Source organism: Gavia stellata, chromosome 1 (genome assembly GCF_030936135.1).
Source record: "Gavia stellata isolate bGavSte3 chromosome 1, bGavSte3.hap2, whole genome shotgun sequence".
Classification (NCBI taxonomy): domain Eukaryota; kingdom Metazoa; phylum Chordata; class Aves; order Gaviiformes; family Gaviidae; genus Gavia; species Gavia stellata.
Genome location: NC_082594.1, coordinates 96,122,458 through 96,145,358, shown reverse-complemented (window position 1 = coordinate 96,145,358; position 22,901 = coordinate 96,122,458). Strand labels below are relative to the sequence as shown.

The 22,901-nt window shown below is 44.4% G+C and overlaps 1 protein-coding gene across 1 annotated transcript; it reads left to right on the top strand.

Annotated features, from left to right (window-relative positions):
- The first annotated feature begins 14,208 nt into the window (after positions 1-14,208).
- NDP (norrin cystine knot growth factor NDP) lies at positions 14,209-21,531 on the top strand. Its single transcript, XM_009814675.2, has 2 exons — positions 14,209-14,421; positions 21,304-21,531. Exons 1-2 carry the CDS (start codon positions 14,248-14,250, stop codon positions 21,529-21,531), a joined length of 402 nt encoding a protein of 133 aa, XP_009812977.1. The 5' UTR covers positions 14,209-14,247.
- The last annotated feature ends 1,370 nt before the right edge of the window (positions 21,532-22,901 follow it).

Below are 22,901 nucleotides of genomic sequence, written 5' to 3'. Positions count from 1 at the left end.
TGACTGTTTTTATGGGTGGGATTAAGTCACAGTGGTTGAGAGAGGATGAAGATTTATGAACAGCTATGAAAAAGTTATGGGCCATAGTGTTCTTGAGGCTACATTTGATGCTTCTACTTTTGTACTTGTGATCATGTGTAAGTTCATTCAGAAGGCCACAAATGAGAGAGTCAGTTTATAAGTCACCAGCCTGTGAGGCCAACTAACTGACGATTAACTCCCACTTACTGCCAAATATGGTCTTGAAGCTGAAGATAAAAAATTGAAAGCCACTTTCAATTTTTTGAAAAATTTTTAGTCTGATATCTGCAGATTTTCCTGTATTAGGAGTTGGTAGCTGTGGTAGCAAACTGCCGAGCACTACTTCTCAAAACCACCACTGTTTGAGGTATTATGGATAATTGTTGAGTATTTAAAGTATGCTTAGCACCCAACAAATGACTAAGGCAGATGATGTCTCCTGTAGATGATACAAAGATAACAAACCTAAGCTGCACCAGTAAAAAACCTAAGCATCATTTTCAGTAAGGACTATGAGTAGGATACTACTGTCTCCTGGAGGATTTAATCCAGGAGCTACTTAGCCAGGCTTTTGTCTTGCACATGGCAGGTCCTTACTGCTGGAGTATGTGAGCCACTTTCTTGCCCATGGAAAAAGAGAGACAACCTGGCAGCATAATGACCAAAGGGCCAATACCCTTCATTTTAAAAGACCGTGTTGGCTAAATTAAAGAAGAAGATTGCTATGTGTAGTCTATCTCTTTAAAGTAAGTGTAGTGCCAGAGCATCGGTGACATTTCAGCGCGCAGTTACAGCATGGCAAAGGTGCTGGTGAGCTCTGCCATCATCCACCCTGTGCAATCGCGGTGGCATCTGCGAGGGATGCAGAGTACTGGTACACACATAGTCAGTGAGAGAAATGCAGGACTGACTTAAGAAGCAAAACAATGTAAACACTGAATATGAGGGAAAAAATGTGCAGCAAAACTCACATCCTGAGAATCTCGGTCCTAAGTGGATCATTTGTTTATCCCACCAGCCAAACCTGGCTCCGCAGCAAAGCAAGCCAAAGAATGTCTCCTTTATTGTTTCCATGATGCTTACTCATCTACAAGCCATTCCCCTTTTAGATTATTCTATTTTTAAGGCATAATTTCCATCTGTTCTTTGATCTTATACCACATAAGACATTTAGCTAATAACATCATCCATCAAATACCAACTTTCCTTTAGAGTTCAAACACAATCGACACAGGACCCCGTCCATCTGCTGGCCAGTGCCTCTGAACAGATTCAGCTTGTGAATGGCCAGCTATGTCGCCTATTTTTTAATTAACCAGATAAGGTCTGTGCTTCCCGTAGTGCCGCAGGATGATTAGGGGACACTGCAAAGGGAAGTGAAACGTGCTCCTCTGTGGAAGCAGAGAAGAGGGTTTGGTGCACCCAGCGCTGCAATGTGCTTCTTGTTAATGGTGTTTTCTAGTGGATGGAGTCTGCCTTCAGCCCCTCAGGGAATTAATTTTTGCATAAAAGATGCAGTATTTATATAAAAGGTTTGAAGGATAACCGTTTTCAAACTGGGCATTCTTCAGAGGAAGGTGGGTAAAGCAGAAAGATAATGTTTGTTTGAAATTTTAAATAGCTCTGCTTCTGTGATCAAACTTCTGAGTTTATTTGAAAGAAACTTCAGAATTTCAGGGCAGGTTATCTGAAGCATCAGAACTGCAGATTTGCAGACAAGTATTTATACAGAAAAATGCTCGCCTGCTTACCCAACTGGAGAGCGAGGGAATGTCAGATGATTTAGGTGACCAATTGTAGTAAAGCAGCACAGCTTGAATCAAGGATGTCTGAGATCAATCACAGTTAAAAAAAATTCTAAGAAAAACCTGTCAGAAAAAAGGAGATCAATGAGTAATCTGGGGAAAAGGCAGTTTCTCTATGGATATTTTCCAAGTACAAACAGAAATCAAATTTTCTCAATCGCTACTTTCAGATTCTTCACTTAGCTCTATTACCTTGCTTCTCAGTGGTTTGCTTGTCTTGCACACAGTGCATTTGTTTAGGAAGGAATTTGATTCAGGATATATATTCCACTGGCGTACATATGCCACAGCGTATGCACCTCCAGATCCGAAACAACAACAACAACAAAAAAAGCGCCTACATTTCCTTCTATTTCCTGGCTTGCCAATAATAAGAAGTCCCTGCAGAGGGGAGCTTGGCTGGTGGTGTTTTGTGATTTCTCAGATAACAAGAGCTTCACATTTCTGTGGAATTCCCATTTGCCAGCAAGCTGCTGCTGCCGCTGCCCTGATTGATATATGACTGCAATGGCACTTTTCCATTTGACATTCCCTCTCTCTCCCTCTCCCTCTCTCTCTTAAACAACAGCCCTAACTTTTGTGTGTTGCAAATATAAAAGGCAAGCCATGTGACAGAGGGACAGAAGAACAAAAGCATTTGGAAGTAACAGGACCTCTTTTTAGCTCTCCGAAGAGTTTGAGGGGAGGAAGGAGCAGTGCATTTTCCAAAGGTAAGCACACAAATAAGAGATTCCTCCAGATTTTGAGTATTACATGTCTTAAAGTGAGTGCTTAATCTCTTTATCTGACAAACACATGTTCTCCTTGTACCATTTTTTAAATTAAAATACGTTGATGTGGTATCGATACAGCTCTAGTACCTCTGTCTCCTTCTTATCCTTGTATCTTTAACTGTGTCTCCTGTCTGAAGGATGCCTGTACACAGTCAAATAGGTAGCCCAGTGTGCTTCCGAGCAACTTGGTTAAATATCTATTCTTGTGAGTCTGCTGGACTCATGTCTGCAGCTCTGTGCTGGTCCTAGCTGTATGGCTTTGAAGTGAATGGACGTGCTGGAATCTGCCCTGAATTCATCATCGAGAGCGCCGGTATCGCCAGCACCCTCTTTGTCCATTACAATAGGGCTCTATGAACACAGGCAAGCCTGCTAGTTTAAAGCTGGACTGTTTACTTTTATCACTACTTATGCATGCTGTTCTCTTGCCAGTCATCTGCCGGAGTGCTTAGAATAATTTGAAACAACAGACAATATTTATTTCTAGCTTTGTGTGTCATGCTTCGCAGGAGCACTCTTAATTTGCACATTATTATTTACCCAAACTTCTGGGAAGCTTTACTATGGACTGGACAGCACTGGTTACGGGTTAGGACAGATTTAATATACACTCTTGATTGGCTGAAATCTATGAGGAAAGCCACGGTGTTTGCCTTTGCCGTAACGCCGAGGGGTATATTTAGTAGGTAGCCAACCCTGTCAGAATGACACGTAATGCAGCGTGGCTGTGCAGTCGGTAGCTGACACGGGAGGATGCTGCAGGACCCCAGACCGCCTGCTGAAGGAGAGAGGGAGGCTCTCCTCATTTGCTGCCAGATCATTTTGCTGTGTAACAGCGTCAGAGGCACAAGCATAACTATTCTCTGTGTCTTTGGGACAAAAGAAGAGTTTCACTGTTATGAGCCCAGCGATAAAGTGTCAGTGTGGTGTAACTGCGAGGCGTGGGAAGGGACACTGCCCCAAGAGAGCCTGGCTGAGGAAGAAAGCCTCATCTCCCTGCTAGGATTCAGGTGAGTGAATTCATCCTACAAAAGTTCAAATTAATGGGTCCAGCAGCAAAAAACAGAGTAACAAAGCTGAACCATGTGAAGAGCAATCTCATTACCACGTTAGCTAACTGCTGTAGTGTCAGTGAAGCAGGCTTACACAGAGTGGGTGTTGAGGGGGGGTAATTTTCTTGTGGCAAATCTGAATTTGCACGACAGTGTGTGTGGACTGACTCTTGTGGGACTGTCAGGCAGATTTCTTATCCTACCCCTCAAGTTCATTTAAATTTCTCCCATAGCCTCCCCATAACACATCTTCTTTGTTTCTGCCTGGGTCAGATGGCATGACAAGTAACTTGTTAAGGTTTCCGCAGCTCTTTAAAGATGAAAATATGTTTCCTATATGCTAAATGTTACTAACAGTTCCTAAAGCTTTGTAACTGTCCCAGTGGCTGAGAGGTGAGAACTCTGCATATTGGGAAAGGACAGGCAAATGATTATTTAAAACCAACAGTGGGGACAAATTCACTTCAAACCAGTTCCTCATTGCAAAGTTATTTTCTAATAGAAGCAATCCAGCTGCCTGGTGGGGTCAATAAATGCAGATGTAGTAATCACAGTGCTGCTATTTGTCCTTCATCGAAAGAACATCTACATTTTAGGACCTCCATTTTTTTTTCTTTTGAATTACTAGTGATGCTCACTTTTGCTCAGGCTATGGGACCTTACTCATATCTGTGAGCAGTTATACACATGAATAATTCCCTCAACTTAAATAGAACTGTTTGGTGAGTAATTACTTAGCAGCTTGAATCAGGGGTTCCCAATGTGACTTATACATACATTGACATGCTCTTGCTGGAATAATGAAATCTTAGTTGCAATACTGGTGTTATAAGAAGATGCTTTTAGATTTTCCAGTTAAAAGCAAATGTGGAAGGAATAGATGTTTCAAGCTTACAAAATAAAATGCAGTTTGATTTAGTGAAGGGATACAATTAGGGGCTGCTGCTGATTACTCTAGTTACAAGCTCAGATCTCTACCTGAATGTGTCCCATGTAGGTTTCCTGGGTTTGCACAGTGTCTGGTTTTAATCAGATGCACGTACGCTGATGATTCCCCCTTGCAGAGCAGGATACTTGTTATGGACAGTCTTGTGTACAGTTTGCAGTAGCAATACCCCAGGTAGCTACCTATGTATGGCTGATCTCCACGAAAGCCATCTGCCCCGCCGGAACAATCCCTCACGTGCCGTCGAGGCTTGTGAAAGCACCTGTATGTTCTTGCTTGCCTGAGTTGCCGGGATTGCAATCTCTTTTGCCCCGGTGGGAGGGAAATGAGCCACCTCCTTGGGGGCTGGTATTGATGTTTGCAGTGACTTATTTGACAGGAGTCCTCCTGGAGTCTGCTTCATTCCCCGTTTCCCCTGGGGCCGACTGTGTCCCCTTCCTGGCTTGTCTGCTCTCAGATGCACTAGGAAGTGCTCAAGGTTGTTCTTGGACCTTGAAGGCAGTTGAGTATCTATGGTGCAAAGCTTACATGAAGCCACTGAGACATTTGTTTTTGTGGTGGATTATTTGTTTAACTGAAAGAAGAAAAAAAACCTCCTTTTTTTCTCCCCCAAATGCTACCATTGTAATTACAATTATAAATATGAGATAGTTGTATTACAAATACTACAAATTCTTCTGCCTCTAATATCCTGCTGAGTATGAGGAAAGACTTGTCTCTGTGAGTTTTAGAAAAGTTTTGCTACATGAGACCATGCCACAGTCCCACGTTATTTGAGCAATCCACCTCTTGAGCGTGTCTGGAAGCGGCCACATCAAAGACAGACATAGAGACCCCATGGCAGGCAGCTACGGGGTAACTTGCTGTGGCAAAGGATTTTTCCCTAATCCCATCAACTGAACTCTCAGAGTCCTGAGAGTTTATAAACCTTCCAAAAACTCTTTAGAAATAAAACCCTTACGACTGTAACCCTCCCATACATAACAAGTCCTTTTGCTGAGCCCAGCTAAACTTTTGCCCTCTGTGATATCTTGTTCCACCGGATCACTGTCGGTTGTGTAAACATGTGTTTCTTTTCATCAGTGTTAAATGTGCAGCCCCTCAGCTCCCCTGCCCTTCTCCACGTCCTGGTATCTCAGGATGGGGTGAGTAGCCATGCCTAGATCACCCTTTTTCTGCTGTCTTGCTTGCCACTCGACAGCCCTTTCACTGAAACTCAGCTCAATGACAGGAGAAAGGTTCAGCTGGTGTCAGGTTAGCTTGGGTGTCTGAGTCTCCCTGGCCAAGAGCACCCCACTTTGCCCACGCTTCTGTCCATGGATATGAAGAGATGCTGCAGTCTCCGCTGCCTATGATCAGCTGTTACTTCCTTTTTATATGTGTCAGTGTGGAACATATTAAAATTTCTCAGTAGTGGTATGTTAGGAATCCCTCTGATGCCCCACCTCTAACTTAGCAGAACAATAAAAGCAAGGTTGTAGTAAGCCTTTGAGCAGCTGGCCATCTATATATTCCTTCTTTTTTCACATAATCTAATTCAGACTATTATCCGGGTAGCAGTGGCACTACCACTTCCAGACACCATCAGTCCTTGTCCTGTTTGCTGGAATTTTGTTGTGTGGCACTGAGATCCTTTCTACCGCAGACGAATGTAGCCTTTCTTCTGGTGTCAGGGTATCAGGCTGCTGATGCCATGGAGACACCACTCCTAGGAATTCCACTGCATCGCTATTTTTCAGCTTCTCTTTGTTATTTTTCTGTTTGCATCAATCATTGTTATGGCTTACGCTTGTCACATTTACGTGCTTATTATTACTGAGCTGCAAACTGTGTCAGTCCGGCAGTGCGGAGGCAGCACAGGTTATGTTGCCCTTTAAGACATGTGAGTTGAGGATCTGAGTTAATGCCTCAGCTCTGGTTTGGCAAAGGTTAAGCATACCATGGCAGTGACAATCGCATTACTGTCATAGCAGCACAGCTCAAAAAGAGTGGGACCTAGGGGAACGCTGTTCCCCTTGTTAGAAGACATAAAATTGTTACCATGAACCAAATATTTGGGTTCAAAGTATATGGATGGTGGTCTGAATTTTGCCTATGTATGAAAGAAGAGAAGATTTTGCCCCTAGGGTCCGAAAAGAGGCAACATCCCCTTCAATCATGTGCTACCTCCAGCATGCACAGCACTTTCTGCTGGTCCCTGTGGCAGGGATGTCTTTCCTTAACATTAAAGAATAAGAAACCTATTCCTACTCCTGCATCTATTGATAACTACAGTTCTTTGAGTTCTCTAGGAAATATGTTAAATCAACCTCTAATTATCAGGCACGCAATACAGTAAAAGACAGAGAACGAAAACCACCCACCTGTTTGTAACACACTCCAACAGGTAGAGGACACATGCCCCAATGCCCTAGACCTCTCAGCAACTTGTCATTTGGCCAAGAGTCATTTTGCCGTACGTTGAGTCATAAGACTAAACTAGAGGTAATTACTGAAGCAAATCCTATAGCTAATGCTTGGCTGGGAATATTTGCACTTTAGCCAGCAGCCACCCTCGCTAGTTTGCCTCCTGAAAGGGATGGGCGGCCTTACTTAGACAGCTCGGCTCTGTGTCTGGTGCTTCACCGAGGAGTGATCCCATCCAGCACCCTCTGGATGAGATGAGCAAGTGGAAAACTGTATTCCTCTCAATTCCTGTCCCAGACTCAATGCCACGACTACTCCGACATTGAGCGAGACACAAGAATAAAGAAAAAATCCAAGGCTGGCATCACCTCGCCATTAAATGGCTCTACTAGCTCATTAGAGAAAGATCCCATGCATGCCCCTAATCAATCTATTTAAAGTTTCCTGGAAGCAGGAAAAGGAAAGAATAAAAATACAAGCGCTCTTTTGTCCACCAGTAGTTATTCTTTGCGAGTGTATTAAAAACCTTTTCTCCATGTTGGCCTGTGCCTGTCTGCTGGCGCGTCGCCAGCTTGCAGTACCCACTAGAAATTCTTATTTCAACCGCCTAGTAGGAAGGCGCTGTTAGCTCCCCCTCTCCTAGCTACCTGAAGGACTGGAAATATTCTTGGAAACTTCAAAAGGAGAGGGAAGCTCAGCCAGCTCAAGTGCTGTTCAGCTTAATTTGTTCCACCTCACGCACCAGGTCCCCACCGCGTGAACACTTACGGGGGCCTTGCATGAGCCGCCCCATCGAAGCCCCCCCAGGGAGCCAGTCCCATGCGTGCTCATCCCATGCGTCCTGGTGCTCCCAGGGGTGCTTGCAGCAGTGCATTCTTCCATTATGTTTGCTGCGATGACTGTGTTGTTTCTTATGCTTCGGTACCATGGTCTTCCTATTTTTTCAGTCTGCTTACAGTCACAGGTTTTATCTCTTGAAATATTATGAGACTTAGTGAAGCCTCACAGCAGAAAATTATGTGCAGGAGTTTCTCTCAACTACCATCAGCGTGTTTGACATTTCTGACCGCTCAGAGGTAGTGTCCTTTTATCTTCTTGGGTTTTATGGGACAATGTTCTGCAGTTGCTGGCTGGCAGGCGGTAGGACAGTGCAGCCTCAGTAGGACCAGAAGATGTGCTTCCCTCCTGTGGACATCCAGATGAAGAGGCTTAAATCCCATCTTTTGAGCCTGTTTTCCTTTCCACTGCCTTTCTCCTTCCCCACTCCTCTTGCCCACCAGCTGTCGCCAGCTCTGGCCAGGAGTGCGTGTTATTCATGTACCCTCCTTGCAGGCGCACGCTGCCCTGCAACCTGCTGTATAATGGGTGGATGGAGCTCCCGGACAATGGGTGAGAACATTCCCCGTGGTGTCAAAGGGGACAAGCTTCAGCACAGCTGGATGTCAGCAGGGCAAACGCTCATTTGGCACAACGAGGCCCCGGGGAAGCATTTCACTTATTTAGACCTGTAAGGATCTCACTCAAAATATTTGGTTTGGTATTTGCCCTGTCTCGGGAGGGGAAGAAACCTGTTCAAATGCTGCATGGAGGCATTTCACAAACAACTGGAGTTCCCTGTGTTCACCTGCTGCTTCCCGGCTGCCACATGGCCGCTCGGCGACTTTGTCAGGTGTTTTGAAAGGCGGCTGCAGAGCGGAGTGAGGATTTTGAGAGCATATATAGGAGGCCAGCTACTTCACTGCTGGAACAGAAATGGCCCCAGTAAAATAACTAGGTGACAAGACGATTACATTTATTTACAGAGCTAAAACATACACTGGAGCTGATAAAGCCTCCAAGCTGACTCAACAGAAAGCAGGATCAGGCACGGTGTCTTAAGTTGTCTCTCCTACTAGATAAACTGTGCTCTTAAATTGCTCAGACGGTCACTCGTACAATTTTGTCCCTCAGCACACTGTGCTTCCCAAGCAGTTCCCGGGCATGGTGCGTGCGGTGGCATGGGCTGGAGGCCATCTGAGTGCTGTGGAGGCTGGAGGAGGTCTGGGAAGAGACCACACCACGCCATGGGGCCACAGGGCTGGAGAGCCACTCCAGGGGTGTTTAATGTCCCAGCAGAGATGTGGCCTTAGAGCAAGACTTGAGCTGTGGACATGCAGAACAACACGTGGCTTGGGGAGAGGGGTAGCCCTTCACAAGGGTAGCCCTTCACAAGGGTAGCCCTGGGGAAAGGGCAGTCCAGCTGCCGCTGTCATCTGGGAGCTGTGGTCAAGCATGGGGCAGCTCTGTACACAGGGGCCCCCCAGCCAACTGCCCAGCAGGGGCCTGGGCAAGGCATTGCAGGAGCAGAAAGAGTGGTTAACCCACGTTCCCGGAAAGCTCAGATCCATTCCTCGGAAATCCTCGTGATGGGTCGCAGCGGGCCACGCTAGCGCTGCGGCCGGGCAGCGGCAGCAGCGGGCACACCGCAGTGCTACCCCATGCCTGGGGCTGGGGCACAGGGGGTTGTCTCCAGCACGGGTTGCTGCTCCCCCCCTTCCCGTAGCCAGCCCCTTTCGTGGACTTTCTCATGGCAGTGGGGAGTTTACCCCTGTGGAACAAACCCTGGTGTAACCCGATGGTGTGGTTTGACCAACACAGTCATTTCCAGTCCAGATATCGGAATGCGAAATCCCCAAATCCTTATCTTTCTGGCCTAAACTTTTCCAGGTTAGATAAAGTTCTTGAGAAATCCATTTTGGTCTCATAAAGATCTTGGTGGCGTTTTTGTCAGAACAGCAGCGGTGAACTACACATGCACACATATATATATACACGTAAATGGTTAGTGACACTTTTTGAGGGCTGGAGTTTGGAGAAACTGAGTAGTCTTGTAAGTCTTCTGTTTACATAACAAATTCAGAATGAGGGAACCACATGGTAGGATCCAAGTAATTGTGTTTACTAAATATGCACAGCATGCAAGGCCAGGCTTAGTTATATATACACGCTGCTGCTCCAGTGGGATTTTGGCAGCCTCTGAAACATAAAAGGCATTGAGTGACTTGAGTTGTACCCTCATCGTCAAGCAGGACTCTCAAACATGGAAAATGCACAGCAAATGAAGGCCAAGCTGAACATACGTGCATGCCTAATTGATGGGGCTCAGGAGCAGAGAACAGCTAAGTAGAAGTACACCATAAATGAGCTTTTCCATTGCTCCCTTCCTACCTTCCAGGCTAAAAGTGGTGCAGATCCAATAGACCTTTGGAGAATCGCTCAGCTCTTTATTTTTTCCAAGACACATAGCAAAAAGGGAATTTCTGTTTACGTTCTCACAAAGTGACTGGCTAAATAATTCCAGATGATGGAATTTTCTTCTGTCCTTAAAGCAAAACAAAATCTTAACCTTCCCTACTCTCTAAATGATATTAAGACTATGATAAGAAATCTTTATTTCAGCATTTGAAAAGCAGTTAATAACAACATAAAGTTGGAAAAATAACCCTAACTCTACCCCTATGTCCGTGTGCAATACAGTCTTGGATTGTATGTTCATATGGTCTTTCTTTGGGGTGTCTTCTATTTTTCCCTGCAGTTTTTAGGTAACAGCTGTAACAGCTTTTAGCATGTTATGTCTCTATGAATTCCCGAAAACTAGTTATATGGAAAGGGCACTACAAGCCTATTACTAACAACATGTAATGACCATATCAGTGAATTCTGAAAAAATGGGAAGTAGTGATTTTCATCCACTGTTAGGCCAAATATTTTTGTAGCCAATTTTCAGCCTGAGAATATGAAGTCTCCTTTGCATCTTTTTCTTTACAGGATGCTATAAACAGGAAGCATTTTAGCTCCCTTTTTATTAGCTTGGCAGATGAGCTGTTTACCACAGTTTTTCACATGAAAAGAAACTGAGGAAAAAACAGCTTAAATAAAACAAAATGTGAAATCGTTGGTTTTGATAAAAAAGTGTATTTTCCAAATGAAACAAAATGTCATCGTAAGTACAGCTATAATGATTAATGATTACAGGTGTACTTGCTTCTGTTTTTGGACAGAACGATAGACTGGAAGCTACATATGTCACTCCTGATATCATGTACTCTTTAGGATTTTATAATTTCAGTCAGCATTTCCAAAGGCATAAAACCTTTTGTTTTTTTAAAAAAAAGAATGTTAATTTAAAGTGAAATGCCATTGCACAATATCAGCTCGAAACGAAAAATGTCACGTCAAAGTATTTCATCCCGGTGATGTACCTGAGTGAAAATATTTAGACTTTTTTTACACAAACAAAAATCTACACTCTAACTTGTATGTTTAAATGTCCCTGTGAGACTTTTTTTCCATAGATCTCAGTTATATATGGCATATGTATTTGAAAAATGTATGTGTATACTTTACATAGGTATGTCCGGAGATACTGGCATGTGCAAATAGTCCGGTGTTGCCAGCACTCCTGCTTCCAATACCTACACACTCGTTTTACCAGGATGTCTATCAACAACTGTACACAGTTTTTCACAAAAGATGGGTCACGTTTACATCCGTGGTCTCTCTTTTTAGTAACAAACGTGATAACAGCACTTTTTTCTTCTTTCAAAGTTTTGTTACCAAAGCCAGCTACATTTCTTTGCCAGGGAAGTATCAGGGCAATTTTAAAAGATTGTGAAAGTGTTAATATTTTTTGTTTTGTGCTGTGCTTATCCTGAAGAAGGTACAGACGTCTTCCTTTTCTCACATTTTTCCCTGCTTCTTTCCAGCTTTCTCAGAGTGTTTTCATGAGGCAGACTCTATGTCATCCAATTATTTCCTGAAGAAAACTAGTGAGATAAGCCTTTGAAAACTGAGCCAGGACTCCAGATTTCTCTCACTGTATTAAATCATACTGATCAAAAACACAGAAAGATATAGAAGCACAAAATTAACAGTGGGACAGAGAGAGTGGGAAATGGGGATCCCTGGTCGTAATATTACATGAGATGAGACAGTCCAATATCAAGTAAATTTATTTGGACAGAGAGGGAATTACTGGGTGTGTAATACTGATTAACTATGTTGGAGAGAGACCTTGCCAAGCAGCGTGTTTTGGTCAGCCTCTTTATAAAGAAGAATAGGAATGTAGGTAAAAGGTTAAATATAAAAAAAAAAGTGCATCACTCCTCCTGTTAGCTAATCTTTGGGCATCATCTGCATGAGCCAGAGTAACACAGTTCACTTTTGGGAAGGAGTCTGTCCCAGCTCCCATGACCGAGAGATTTGTCTCTTAACTCTGCTAAAATTTTTGGAGGGATATTTATTGACATGAATGAGACTGTGCGTAAGTGTATCCAAGATCCTAAGTGTTTAGTGTTGTTTAAGCTCCTTATACTGCAAAGACATAGTATTTTTTTAATGCCATATCCACTTAAAAACATTTGCTTGAGGAAAATATACCAGGTCATAGGTCAGACTCCGGGGAAAAAATATATTGTTTATTAAATCCACAGTCACATCATTTTTCCTTTCCTACTTAGGCACATGGAAAATAGCTTGAAACCCAAAAAAGGCTTTAAAAATGTCTAATACACAGAGCATCCCTAATTACATTACTTCCCAGCATGAGACTTTGTATGTCACTTCAGCCCGACAAGTCCCGACTCCCAACTTGGATGAACTCTGGAAGTGTTTCTCACTGCTATGCACTCCTCTCGCAAAAGTGTTTGAACAAGCTATAAAGCAATACACAAATCTTGAAGCGCTCTGGTGGGGAGGCCTCGTAATTTCAGGCTGTTTGGGAGATGAGTATCAGTCGGTTTAGAGTATCGCCAGCAAACCAGAAAACAGTTTTGAAAGAGGCTTGTATAAGGCAATAAAGGGCACACACCAGCTCTTTAAACAGGCAAGAGGCTCTCGGGGAGCATTTGTGTGTGACCAGGGAACTGTTTTATCATAAGTTTTTTCAGAAAGTCCTCGCACTTTTAACTTTACTTATGACTATCCTTTGTTTCATCAGGTTGTATTTAGATGGATAATTCACAGCTCTTTCAAGCTATTGCTGTTTGTAGTAAAAGCGAAATTAAATCATCCATTTGAGACTACAGGCTTTGTGAGAAGGATCAAGGGGCTGTGATGAAGCAGCTGAGGGATGTGCCCTCCTTTCCCTGCCAGCACAGAGCTCTGGGCAGTGTTTCGGGGGCTGTCCTGCGCCTGTTTTCTGGGGGGTGTCCTGCTCTCCAACACGTGCCAGAAATCCAGATGCCTGGGTGGATATCCACATGAATCCACCCGCGTATATTTTTTTCCCAATTGATAGCTGGGATGTACTTGGATGTTACGGAATATAATGTATTTTTCAGATGTTGCTCTTTAATTAACGGGGAAGAGACTGACACTGAGCAAGTGCAGCCTGACAAGTAAGCAAATAAAGCATGCCCACCTGTGTGTGTGTGAGTTTGGTACGCAGGAGGGCAGAGCAGCCAGAGACCTAAGTAGTCCTCCATACAGTGCAGGTCAGTGCTCAGCAAGCTTCCCAGGGGATCGCTTTGCTCATGCCTGGGCTTGGACCCTCAGCATCCCTCCATCCTGGGGGTGCCCTTTGTCCCTGCAGCACAGCAGCTGCAGAAGATGGACACACAGCCCCTAGAGCCAGGGGTCAACCTGTCTCCAGCCTTTCCATGTGCTACCTAGGCCAGAAATTCCCATCTGTAATGCAGGATGCAGCCTAGCTTTGCCCTCCTTTAGCACTTTGAGTGGATACACAGTCCTTTCAATTTGCAGAAATCTCTGGTGTGTTACTAATCACCAGTTTTGAGGGGAATCCATTAGGGACATCACCAAGTGAAAAAGATTGGCATTTCACCACTTGTGATGTTATAAGTCAAAAGGTTCTCCCCAGTAAAATGATAAAGTAATGCTTAAAGCAAGAAGGCCTTGACATCTTCTTCCTAATGCCGTATACTCTACCTACTGGGGGAATGATGCTCACTCAGAGCATATACTTTGGCTAGCAAAAATCCTATGTGCCTTAATATTATTTATGTCTGTTTTTCTTCAGAGCTCTTTTTGGTCAGGGTTGTGATTTATGTTGTTTTTATTCCAGCTACGCATGAGATTCTTTGACGGATTACAATTTCAGCGAACTCCAACTTGAGAAGAAGAATGACAGCTAAGAGACTTAAACCAGACTTTTTACTATCCTGGAAAGGGACTGGCTGCCAGTATTTGGAGTTTTTTTAATACTCTACCTCCCTCTGCTGTTATCAGCGAGAAGTTCCTCGACAATGGGAAATCATGTACTTGCAGCTTCGATTTCCATGCTCTCACTCCTGGCAATGATGGGAGACGCGGACAGTAAAACAGACAGTTCCTTCATGATTGACTCTGACCCCAGCCGCTGTATGAGGCATCACTACGTCGACTCCATCAGCCATCCACTGTACAAGTGTAGCTCGAAGGTAAGGACTTCCCTCACCCCTTCGCAGCAGGGTGCTGCGTCGGCAGAGTTGTTAAAATGAACCATTTTGGGTGACTTTCTCTGCACAAATTCCTTGCTTCCAAAATCCATCTGCAGAGCCATACGGATGTAGAGACATCTGTGTGTTTACATCAGAACTGGGGCTGGAGAGGAAGGCTCTTGAGTGTCTTTTCACTTTTTAAAAGGAAAAACACACCATGATGGTAAAGCTAACATGCAGTAAATTATAAGATTCAAAGGAGCACATTGGGGTCTCAGCCACCAGCACCAATGAGACGGGCTAGTTTGGAAGCTTAGATCTTCCCAGTCACCCCCTCCATCAAGTGAGTCTTTAATCCAGAGTATGTAAACTTACAACTTTCGAGGTCAAGTACTGAGATAAAGAATCAAGCTGTAAAATGGTAATGAAAAAAGAATGTGAAAAACATTGCTAATTTTTTCCCCATTTAGTTTCAAGGCCTTTGTTTTCATGCAGAATGTCAATTGGATGTTTACTGTAGGTCTTAGGAGCAGAAGAAAACACAAGATTGCCTTTCATTTGAGATTTCAAGCCTGAAAAATTTTGTGTCAAAATGGTTTAGCAGCCTGCACATATAGCCTACAGTCATTTATTTCATTTTGTGGAGAAAAAGAATGGGGAGAAACAATGGGAAAATCCTTGCTGGTCCCTTTTGTCTTGTCCTAATTTGTTCCGGCTGAGTTAACCCAGTGCGTATTCAGACATACAGTCTCCACTTGGACCACCCCTCTGTCCCACAGGAAGTGTCTTTGCCTTATGCACCCACATCCCTGGATTGGGAACAACTGCCAGCGCCAATTTTTTTGCCAGCCCTGTGTTGGGTAAGAGAGCGATGGGAGGTGGGTGGGAGATCAGAGGCTCTTCCCCTACTGCTCTTGAGTTCAGCCAGTAAAATCGTGCATTACTTGTGATTGAGGAGAGAGCTTTTGTTTTGCCTTTAGCCTAGACTAGACCTTCTTACCATCTGGGAAACATCCAGCATTGACATACAGACCTGCAGAGATGCATCTGTTTGTGCAATATTGATTTTATTGCAGTTGACTCCAGTGTGAGGCAAAGGTGAAAAGTGGGGGTGTAGTGGAGTTATGTCCTGGCAGAGGAGTGCTAGCAGCTCTCCCCTCCCACAGCAATTCAGCTCACCTATTACACCTGAGAAGCCATAGCTACCACGATGGTTTGGTCCAGAAGGGTGATGTTCTGCCCAGCTGGCCCTTGCTCTTGGCTCCCTGTGCTGCCAGAGAGCAGGAGTAGCTGCAGTACGTTACGTAGGCAAGATGGTAGGTGGCCCCCAGAGGCCCTTTGGTCTCCAGGTTTGGGTAGGATCCCCCTTTGCCCCTCGACACGCAGAAGAGCAAGTGAGTAACAAGTGGTGACTTCACTAGGGCGGTGAGAAATGTAGAGTATAACTGACCTGGGCACGCTGCCTCAGACAAAAGAGAATAACCACAACAGGTCCCAGCCCAGCCCCTGAGGCAATTCAGTCCTGGAGGTTGAAGGACGGGGCTTCTCCGACCAGGGACAAAGGGCTCTCATGTCCTGGTATCTCCTCGCCTGTGGGCCATCACCCACCCACCTCCATTCCCCAGCTGCAGCAGGTTCCCACAGCACGGCTTTGCCTCTGCTTGGCCCCGCACCACCGCCAGCTGTCCAGCGGCCACCACCGCTGCCAGCCCCTCCTGTCCCCGGGCCAGCCGGGCACTTGCTGTGCGGCTGCTACCCCTGCGCTCCCAGACCCACAGCTCCACACACGCCTGCCTGCCCTGCAGGCAGCCCGTGCCTCACCTCCGGCCGTGCTTTTCTTCCCTGCTCAGGGCATTGCTTCCTACACAGCCCAAGGAAGAAGAAAGGAAGGAAAGAAGGAAGGAAGGAAACCCAACAACTCAACTTCTTAACATCCCTAATGACAGAGAAAAGCAATCAGACCTTTAGGAGTGGGACTGATGGAAATGAGAACAGGGAAGGCATTGTAATGAAAACCATATTATTTCAAAACTGAGCTTTGAGAAAAAAGCTGTTGACATAAATGTTTGTAACTCTGACTGCAAAAATGTCAGTAACTTTTTTTAAATCAAGCCTTTAATGGAAATCATGTTTGAAAATATTATCACATCTCTTGGCTTCCCAAATTCCACAACCGTTTCAAGAACAGTTTTTTAACAATACTGCAAGTTGTATGGACTTTCTCATGAAGCGGAAAATGAAAACAGTTTCCATACAAAGTGAAATAATTTTGACATTTCCTAGAAAACTTCTCTCTGCTTGTTAAATCAAGCTCTTTTTTTTAAGGTCACAGGGATCTGAATCATCCTGCTAGACATATGGCTTCTGTTCTGGATCTAGCATATAAACAGACCAATATTAGACTTGCTAATGAAAATTAGATGCAATGTCTGTTCCTATATATATTGTGATAAAACATAAACAAGTCAAAAAAAGGAAGGTTCTGCGGGAGTAGCTGTGGGAATTGTGGTACCTCTTGTTTCCACTGAGTTTCCATTGTGGACTGGCAATTGATGTCAAGCAGAAACTTTGCCCTTTTTTGGCATGATATATTGGTTCCACTGAGCCATCCTTTTCCACTCCGTATGTTTTCCCTTTTAGTGCAGCATAAAATTGCAGAAGTTAAAAATGGCTTCAGAAATTGCAAGACGTATTATGTTTGCTGTCTGTCTTGGTTATAAAAGGAGTATGTCCATCGTGCTTCTCTGTGGAGGTTTCCAGTTGTATGCACATGGGAGTAGTATTGTTAAATTTGGAAACATCCACCTAGTATAAATTAATCATTAAAATCCCTCTTTCTTGTGACCTCAGGCAGATGTTGAAAACAGGTTTCCAAAGCCTTCAGAAACATAGTCCATTATAGTAACAGAACGTATAAAAGAGACATAAAGGAGGGATGGAAGAAGGTCATTTGTTCCTGAAAAACAGTGTTTTCCTTTGATTTCAAGGAAATGTTTATGACAGCTCATGAGGTACTGCCTTTCCTGACCGTACTGGATTCTGCATGACCTCTGTCACGGAGACCCACTGGTCTTCCATGTGCTGGATCACCCCACTGCTGCAACCAGAGCCTCCTAATTACAATATTGGCTGTCACAAGTGCTTCCTCCAGATGTGCCAGAAGAGTGCTACCACTGACAGCCTCGCACTAAAGAATCCAGCCCAGAGAGACATGGACCAGATGAAGAAAAATTTAGCATATGTTCGAAGACATTTGCTCATGAGGTAGCTCAGGAGATTTTCAGTAATGCCTGCTTGCAGCCAGGCCATGGATACCGTGGGAAAGTCTGCTCTCACGCGTCTCAGCCCATCTGCTTTCAGGCCTCAGCTTGCTGCTGAAGGGAACTACAAACACTGTTAATATCAAACCAGTTCACAACTTCTAAATTTCCAGAATACAGCTCAAATGATCAGAGTCAAATATTGCCCCAGATTCAGGTTGCTCTCTTTTGTGGCCATCCAGATACCTACGAGACTGCTGACTTTAAGTAAGAAAACCTGTTTTTCCCTAGCTGCTCATACACTTGAGACCCCTCGCGGGTCCCACGCGCCATGCTTCCGGATCCAGCATCGCAAGGTGACACGCACAGGCTCACATGCACAGGGAACGAGGGGAGCCTAGAGGCACGCATATCAGGTTATAAAATACCCACATGTTTTTACTATATATACACCCACTGTATTACTGTGCTATGCTATCATAGCATTACTAATTATTAAGGTGATAATCTCTATTGCGCTATAGTATACGATGCAATAAGCAGCTGGTGCAATTGATTAAATGGCAAAGCAAAGCTTTTAAAGTACATGCTATTTCCAGCTCATTTGCACACCTGCCAAAATCCACCGGTGCTGTTCTGGATTTATGAGGAGGAGGAGGTTAAATTTTGCTGAGGACTTCAGGTTAGTCCAGAAGTTTAGAAAGCTATCAAAATGGGAAATCTGAAAATTTTCTATCCTGCAAATTTGACTTGGTACCCATCTGTAAAAGTTTACACTGTCATCCAAAAACAGGGCATAAAACCAACACTGTGTAATTTTACATGATATGAATACTGACTGTAGTCTTACAAAAAACTAAGTAGCCAGCAAAATTTGAGATTAAAATTAGAGTCTCCACAAAATAAAACATCCTTTTAAAAACAAGGCTTGCTAAGCAGTTATAAATGCAGTTGCACATTGAAGAAATATTGACTGTTTTTGCATTAGAAACCTTGCTGTCAATAAGAAATGTATTCAGACACAGATATTGGCACAACAGATAATTCTGCCATATAATTACACGGTTGCACTCAAGTCCTTAATCCTGTTCCTCCGGGGTTGGTTTGGTTTTTTCCGGGCATTTCTGAAAGTACCCGCAGATACAGGAGCAGATGCGTGCCATAAAGAGTCTTTAGGGTAACAGTACCAGAAGTGACTAACTGTTCCAGCTCCAGAAGCATCAACCATTAGAGGTCACCTCCACCATACAGCAATGTGTGCTGTCACATTGCGCTGAAATCACAGAATCATAGAAATGTTGGTTGGAAGGGACTCTAGAGGTCCTCTGAACCTCCCAAAAAGCAACTTGTGGCAATTGCACGTTCCCTGTTGCCACTCCTGAGGAGCGTTTGGCTCTGTTGTCTTTGCAACTCCCCTTTGGGCAGTTCTCAGCTGCCATTGGATTGATCTTCAGCCTCCCCTTCAGCTGAACGCAGGGGAATAGCCTGCGACAGAGCGTGCTCGCAGTCCAGTGAACTGGTTAAAGCAGAGGACCTAACAAGAGCTGTCAAGATACTGGGAAGGAAACTAACTTTTTTGAATGTCCCAATCTGCTGTCTGTCCTTCGCAATACAGGCAGGACTGGGTACCTGCGTAGCTCTTCACCAGCTGCCTGCCTGTCACTGTGGGAAGTGAGTTTTGTTTACCTGGGGACAAAAGTGGATCTTTATCTTTCAGTAACAGGTTGATAGCACTGTAATAATTGTTCCTTTCCCTATTCTTGTATACACTAAAGATACTGGTATTAAGGAGCTTGATGTAGCTGATATATCTAAAGCTGGGGTGTGGCCCAACATTACATTGAAATTTTCTTCCCATCATATTACTACTAACAGCTGAAGTGAATTTGCTTATGAATAGGCAGTATCACAGGAAGGGGACCATAAATTTATGCTACAGATTATGAATGATGATAAATTTATTGGAGAGCCACAAGAACTCATCTCTTAATTAAACCAAGGAACAAGATAGTACCAAACCCTGATCATCAGCTCATGAAGGCATCTTCCTTGTGATCTGTCTGTTTTGACTGAAGTGTACTCATTATTAATACATTTCCAAGCAAACCATTCAGCATGCAAGTACTCTTGGGAGAGCCATGTTTAAGCACTGTACAAAGTATGTTCTTTATGGATGATCAGTGCCTTTCCCATGGACACAGGCAGTGCTGATATTTCCTACTTTATATCACGAATATATTCTCTCTCTTTCTCTCTCATCTTTCCTCATGACTCTGACTGAAGAGAAAATTAAACATCTGACATACCTGCTTGCAAGACTTGGAGATTTGCAGCCAATTGATCATGTGTAGTGAAAGAAGCTCAGAAGTATTTAATGTTGTAAAATATTTGCTGTCCCATTTGTAGTTATCCTTTTAGATTGTCTGGAAAAACCATGAGATATGGGCAGCTTGGTTAAAATGTAATTTTCTTCCTTGGTTATAGGATAGACTTATGACTGTTTTACTGCCTACTTTCTCACCTCTGACCTTGTTGGGGTGATACAATAAGTTGATGTTGAAGCTTGTGTTGGTTAATGAGAAATAGCTGATCTGGACTTGAACAATATTTCGTTCTCCATGAAGGTGTAAGAGTTTGTTTAAACCTGTCCAACACCTATGTGTTATCAAGGTGGTAACAGCTGTTTCTAACCACATGATTTTCTGAGCCTTCCCATATTTTCTACAGAGCTTAGGAGACTCCATCCATCTCCCCTGCTCAACAAGGGGTTGTTGGGAAGGGGAGTAGGTGACACTCCATGGGCTTTCCTTCCTTAGTACCTCCCGTTGTGCAAGCTCTGCTCACAGCTCATTCGGTGAACTCAGGAGAAGAAGATCCATGGAGACTGCACTACTCACTAGTGAAATCTCACTAGTGAACCCTCATGTTTGTCAAGGAGTTCATCTTGTTTACATTTTCACTGCTTTACGCTGTACAGTGCTTTTTATACAGATATAACTGATGCAATTGTATATATATACACATACATATAATTGCAAATACATATTCAAGGTGATCTTTGTAATAGAAGCTAGAAAATCACCTCTTTAGAAGCGATAAACTGAGGATTTTCTTTAGATTTCTACTTTATATCTAAGCATTTGAGGCATTCACTGGCCCTGAGGACCAGTTCTGCTGATCACTAGTAGACACTCAAAATGTTGGAAAGTATCCAACTGAAGTATCCGTCTGGCTGATGATTTAAGGGCTTGGCTGCCACAAATCTGGGGTCAGCAAGTCACAGTTGCAGTCACCGTGCCTGGAAAGCAGGGCTAGCTGTGATCGTTTGGAGCCCTGAGGTCAGCTTTCAGAAAACCAGGCCCCATAGTCCTTATCGGTGTTGATGCCTGGGACTCCGGGAGGAGACTCTCTTTTCCTCCTGCCCGTGTTACCTCCTCCGCTCTCTCAGACACAGCTCGGGGGCAATGCACTGTGTGGGGCTGGGTGACCTCGATGAGCTGGGCAGTTGCAGTAAGTGAAGAAAGACCAGTCAGACTGGAAGGAGGTACCCATCTGCCAGTGTTAAGATGCGCGCTGGCAGCCACGGGGGCACGTTTCCTAACCCGCCTCTTTTCCTTCGCAGATGGTGCTGCTGGCTCGCTGCGAAGGGCGCTGCAGCCAGACGTCGCGCTCGGAGCCGATGGTTTCTTTCAGCACCGTCCTGAAGCAGCCTTTCCGCTCCACCTGCCACTGCTGCCGGCCCCAGACCTCCAAGCTGAAGGCCATGAGGTTGCGATGCTCGGGGGGCATGCGGCTCACTGCCACCTACCGCTACATCCTCTCCTGCCACTGCGAGGAGTGCAACTCCTAGGGACATACCTGCCATAGCAGTGGCGGGACCGGGATGCTGCTGTTGGGGAAGGCTCCCAAGAAGTCACCCAAGGTGAGGCCGACGCTCCCAGCGTATGATTGCAGTGAGGACAGGACTAACCAGGCTGGACTGGATCTGAGAGCTAAAGCATAAAGTGTCCTAGGGCCCTGGATGGTGCCGGTACCGAAGCGTGGGCTGTGACAAAGGCGAAAGCACGAGGACTTGTTTTTTAAAAACCTTTCTTTTTTTCTGAAAGGATATTTTTGTGAGTTTCTTCTTTTTCAGGCTCAGCTCTGGCTACAGAGATGTGCTTTTACTTTAGGCCAAGGGCAGTAGGGGAAAAGAGAGGAAGGTCAGCCGGATGACAGCACCGCGCTCTGGGAGTTGGCATTTGGACAGAGGATGGGCATCAGTTCCCACATATGACCTCTTAACCTATCAAGTTATTCTCAGTCTCCTAGTTATATTGGCCTTCAAAACAAACTGTGTTGTTGGCAAGGGTTATCTGTTACTGATCTAGCAGCCAAGTGCTGGATAACTTTAACTGTGGTTTAGCAGAAATTACAAATAAATAATTGAAAAGTGAACTGGATGTGAAATGTCACACTGGGATTACCCAGCCCTAGCCAGCTGAAATTATTATTTGCAGTGTGCAGCAATCAGAGTTCAGTGGCTGAGTGACTCCTGAGAAGTGAAAGGTCATGAGACTCATTATTCCCCTCTAAAAGCCTGGGAATGTGACACATCATATCTGTCACAAAAGCCTTTATTCAAACACTAAAAACTAATTAAAGATTAAAGTGACACATACTAAATGGAGTCTTTTCTTAACTTGGGTAGACCTGTAGATGTACAGAGCCAGAGCCACCAGAATAATGACCAAACCTAGGACTTATTTTCATCTATGGCTCTGAGGCCATTGAGTGAGTACCATTTTGTGTTTTAAAGACATGCAATCCCAGACACAGGGGAATGACACTGATATGCCCATAGGAAGGTCAAGGCAGAATTTGAATCCACTGGACCACAAAGGCTGTGTTTTGATTTACCTAATGATCTGCTACATGGGGTCCTGGCTGACTCACCATCCAGCTTGTCAGCTGCCCCGTGAATGGTACAGCTATTGGCTGGGCCACACGCTCATGCGTCCTTTGTGCACACACAAGGATGTAGGAGGCTGTGGTGGGGTTAGCACGAGCCCAGACCTCACCCATACATGAAGCAGGGGTAGCCAGTGCTAGTCTGTAAGAAGCAAGTGAGGACATCAGTTGCTTTCCCCTGAGGTAGGACCATTGCAGAAAGGAATGCCCTGAGGAGCTGAATGAATTGCAGTGATTGACAGGGTGAAAGAATGTCAGAATAACACAGGA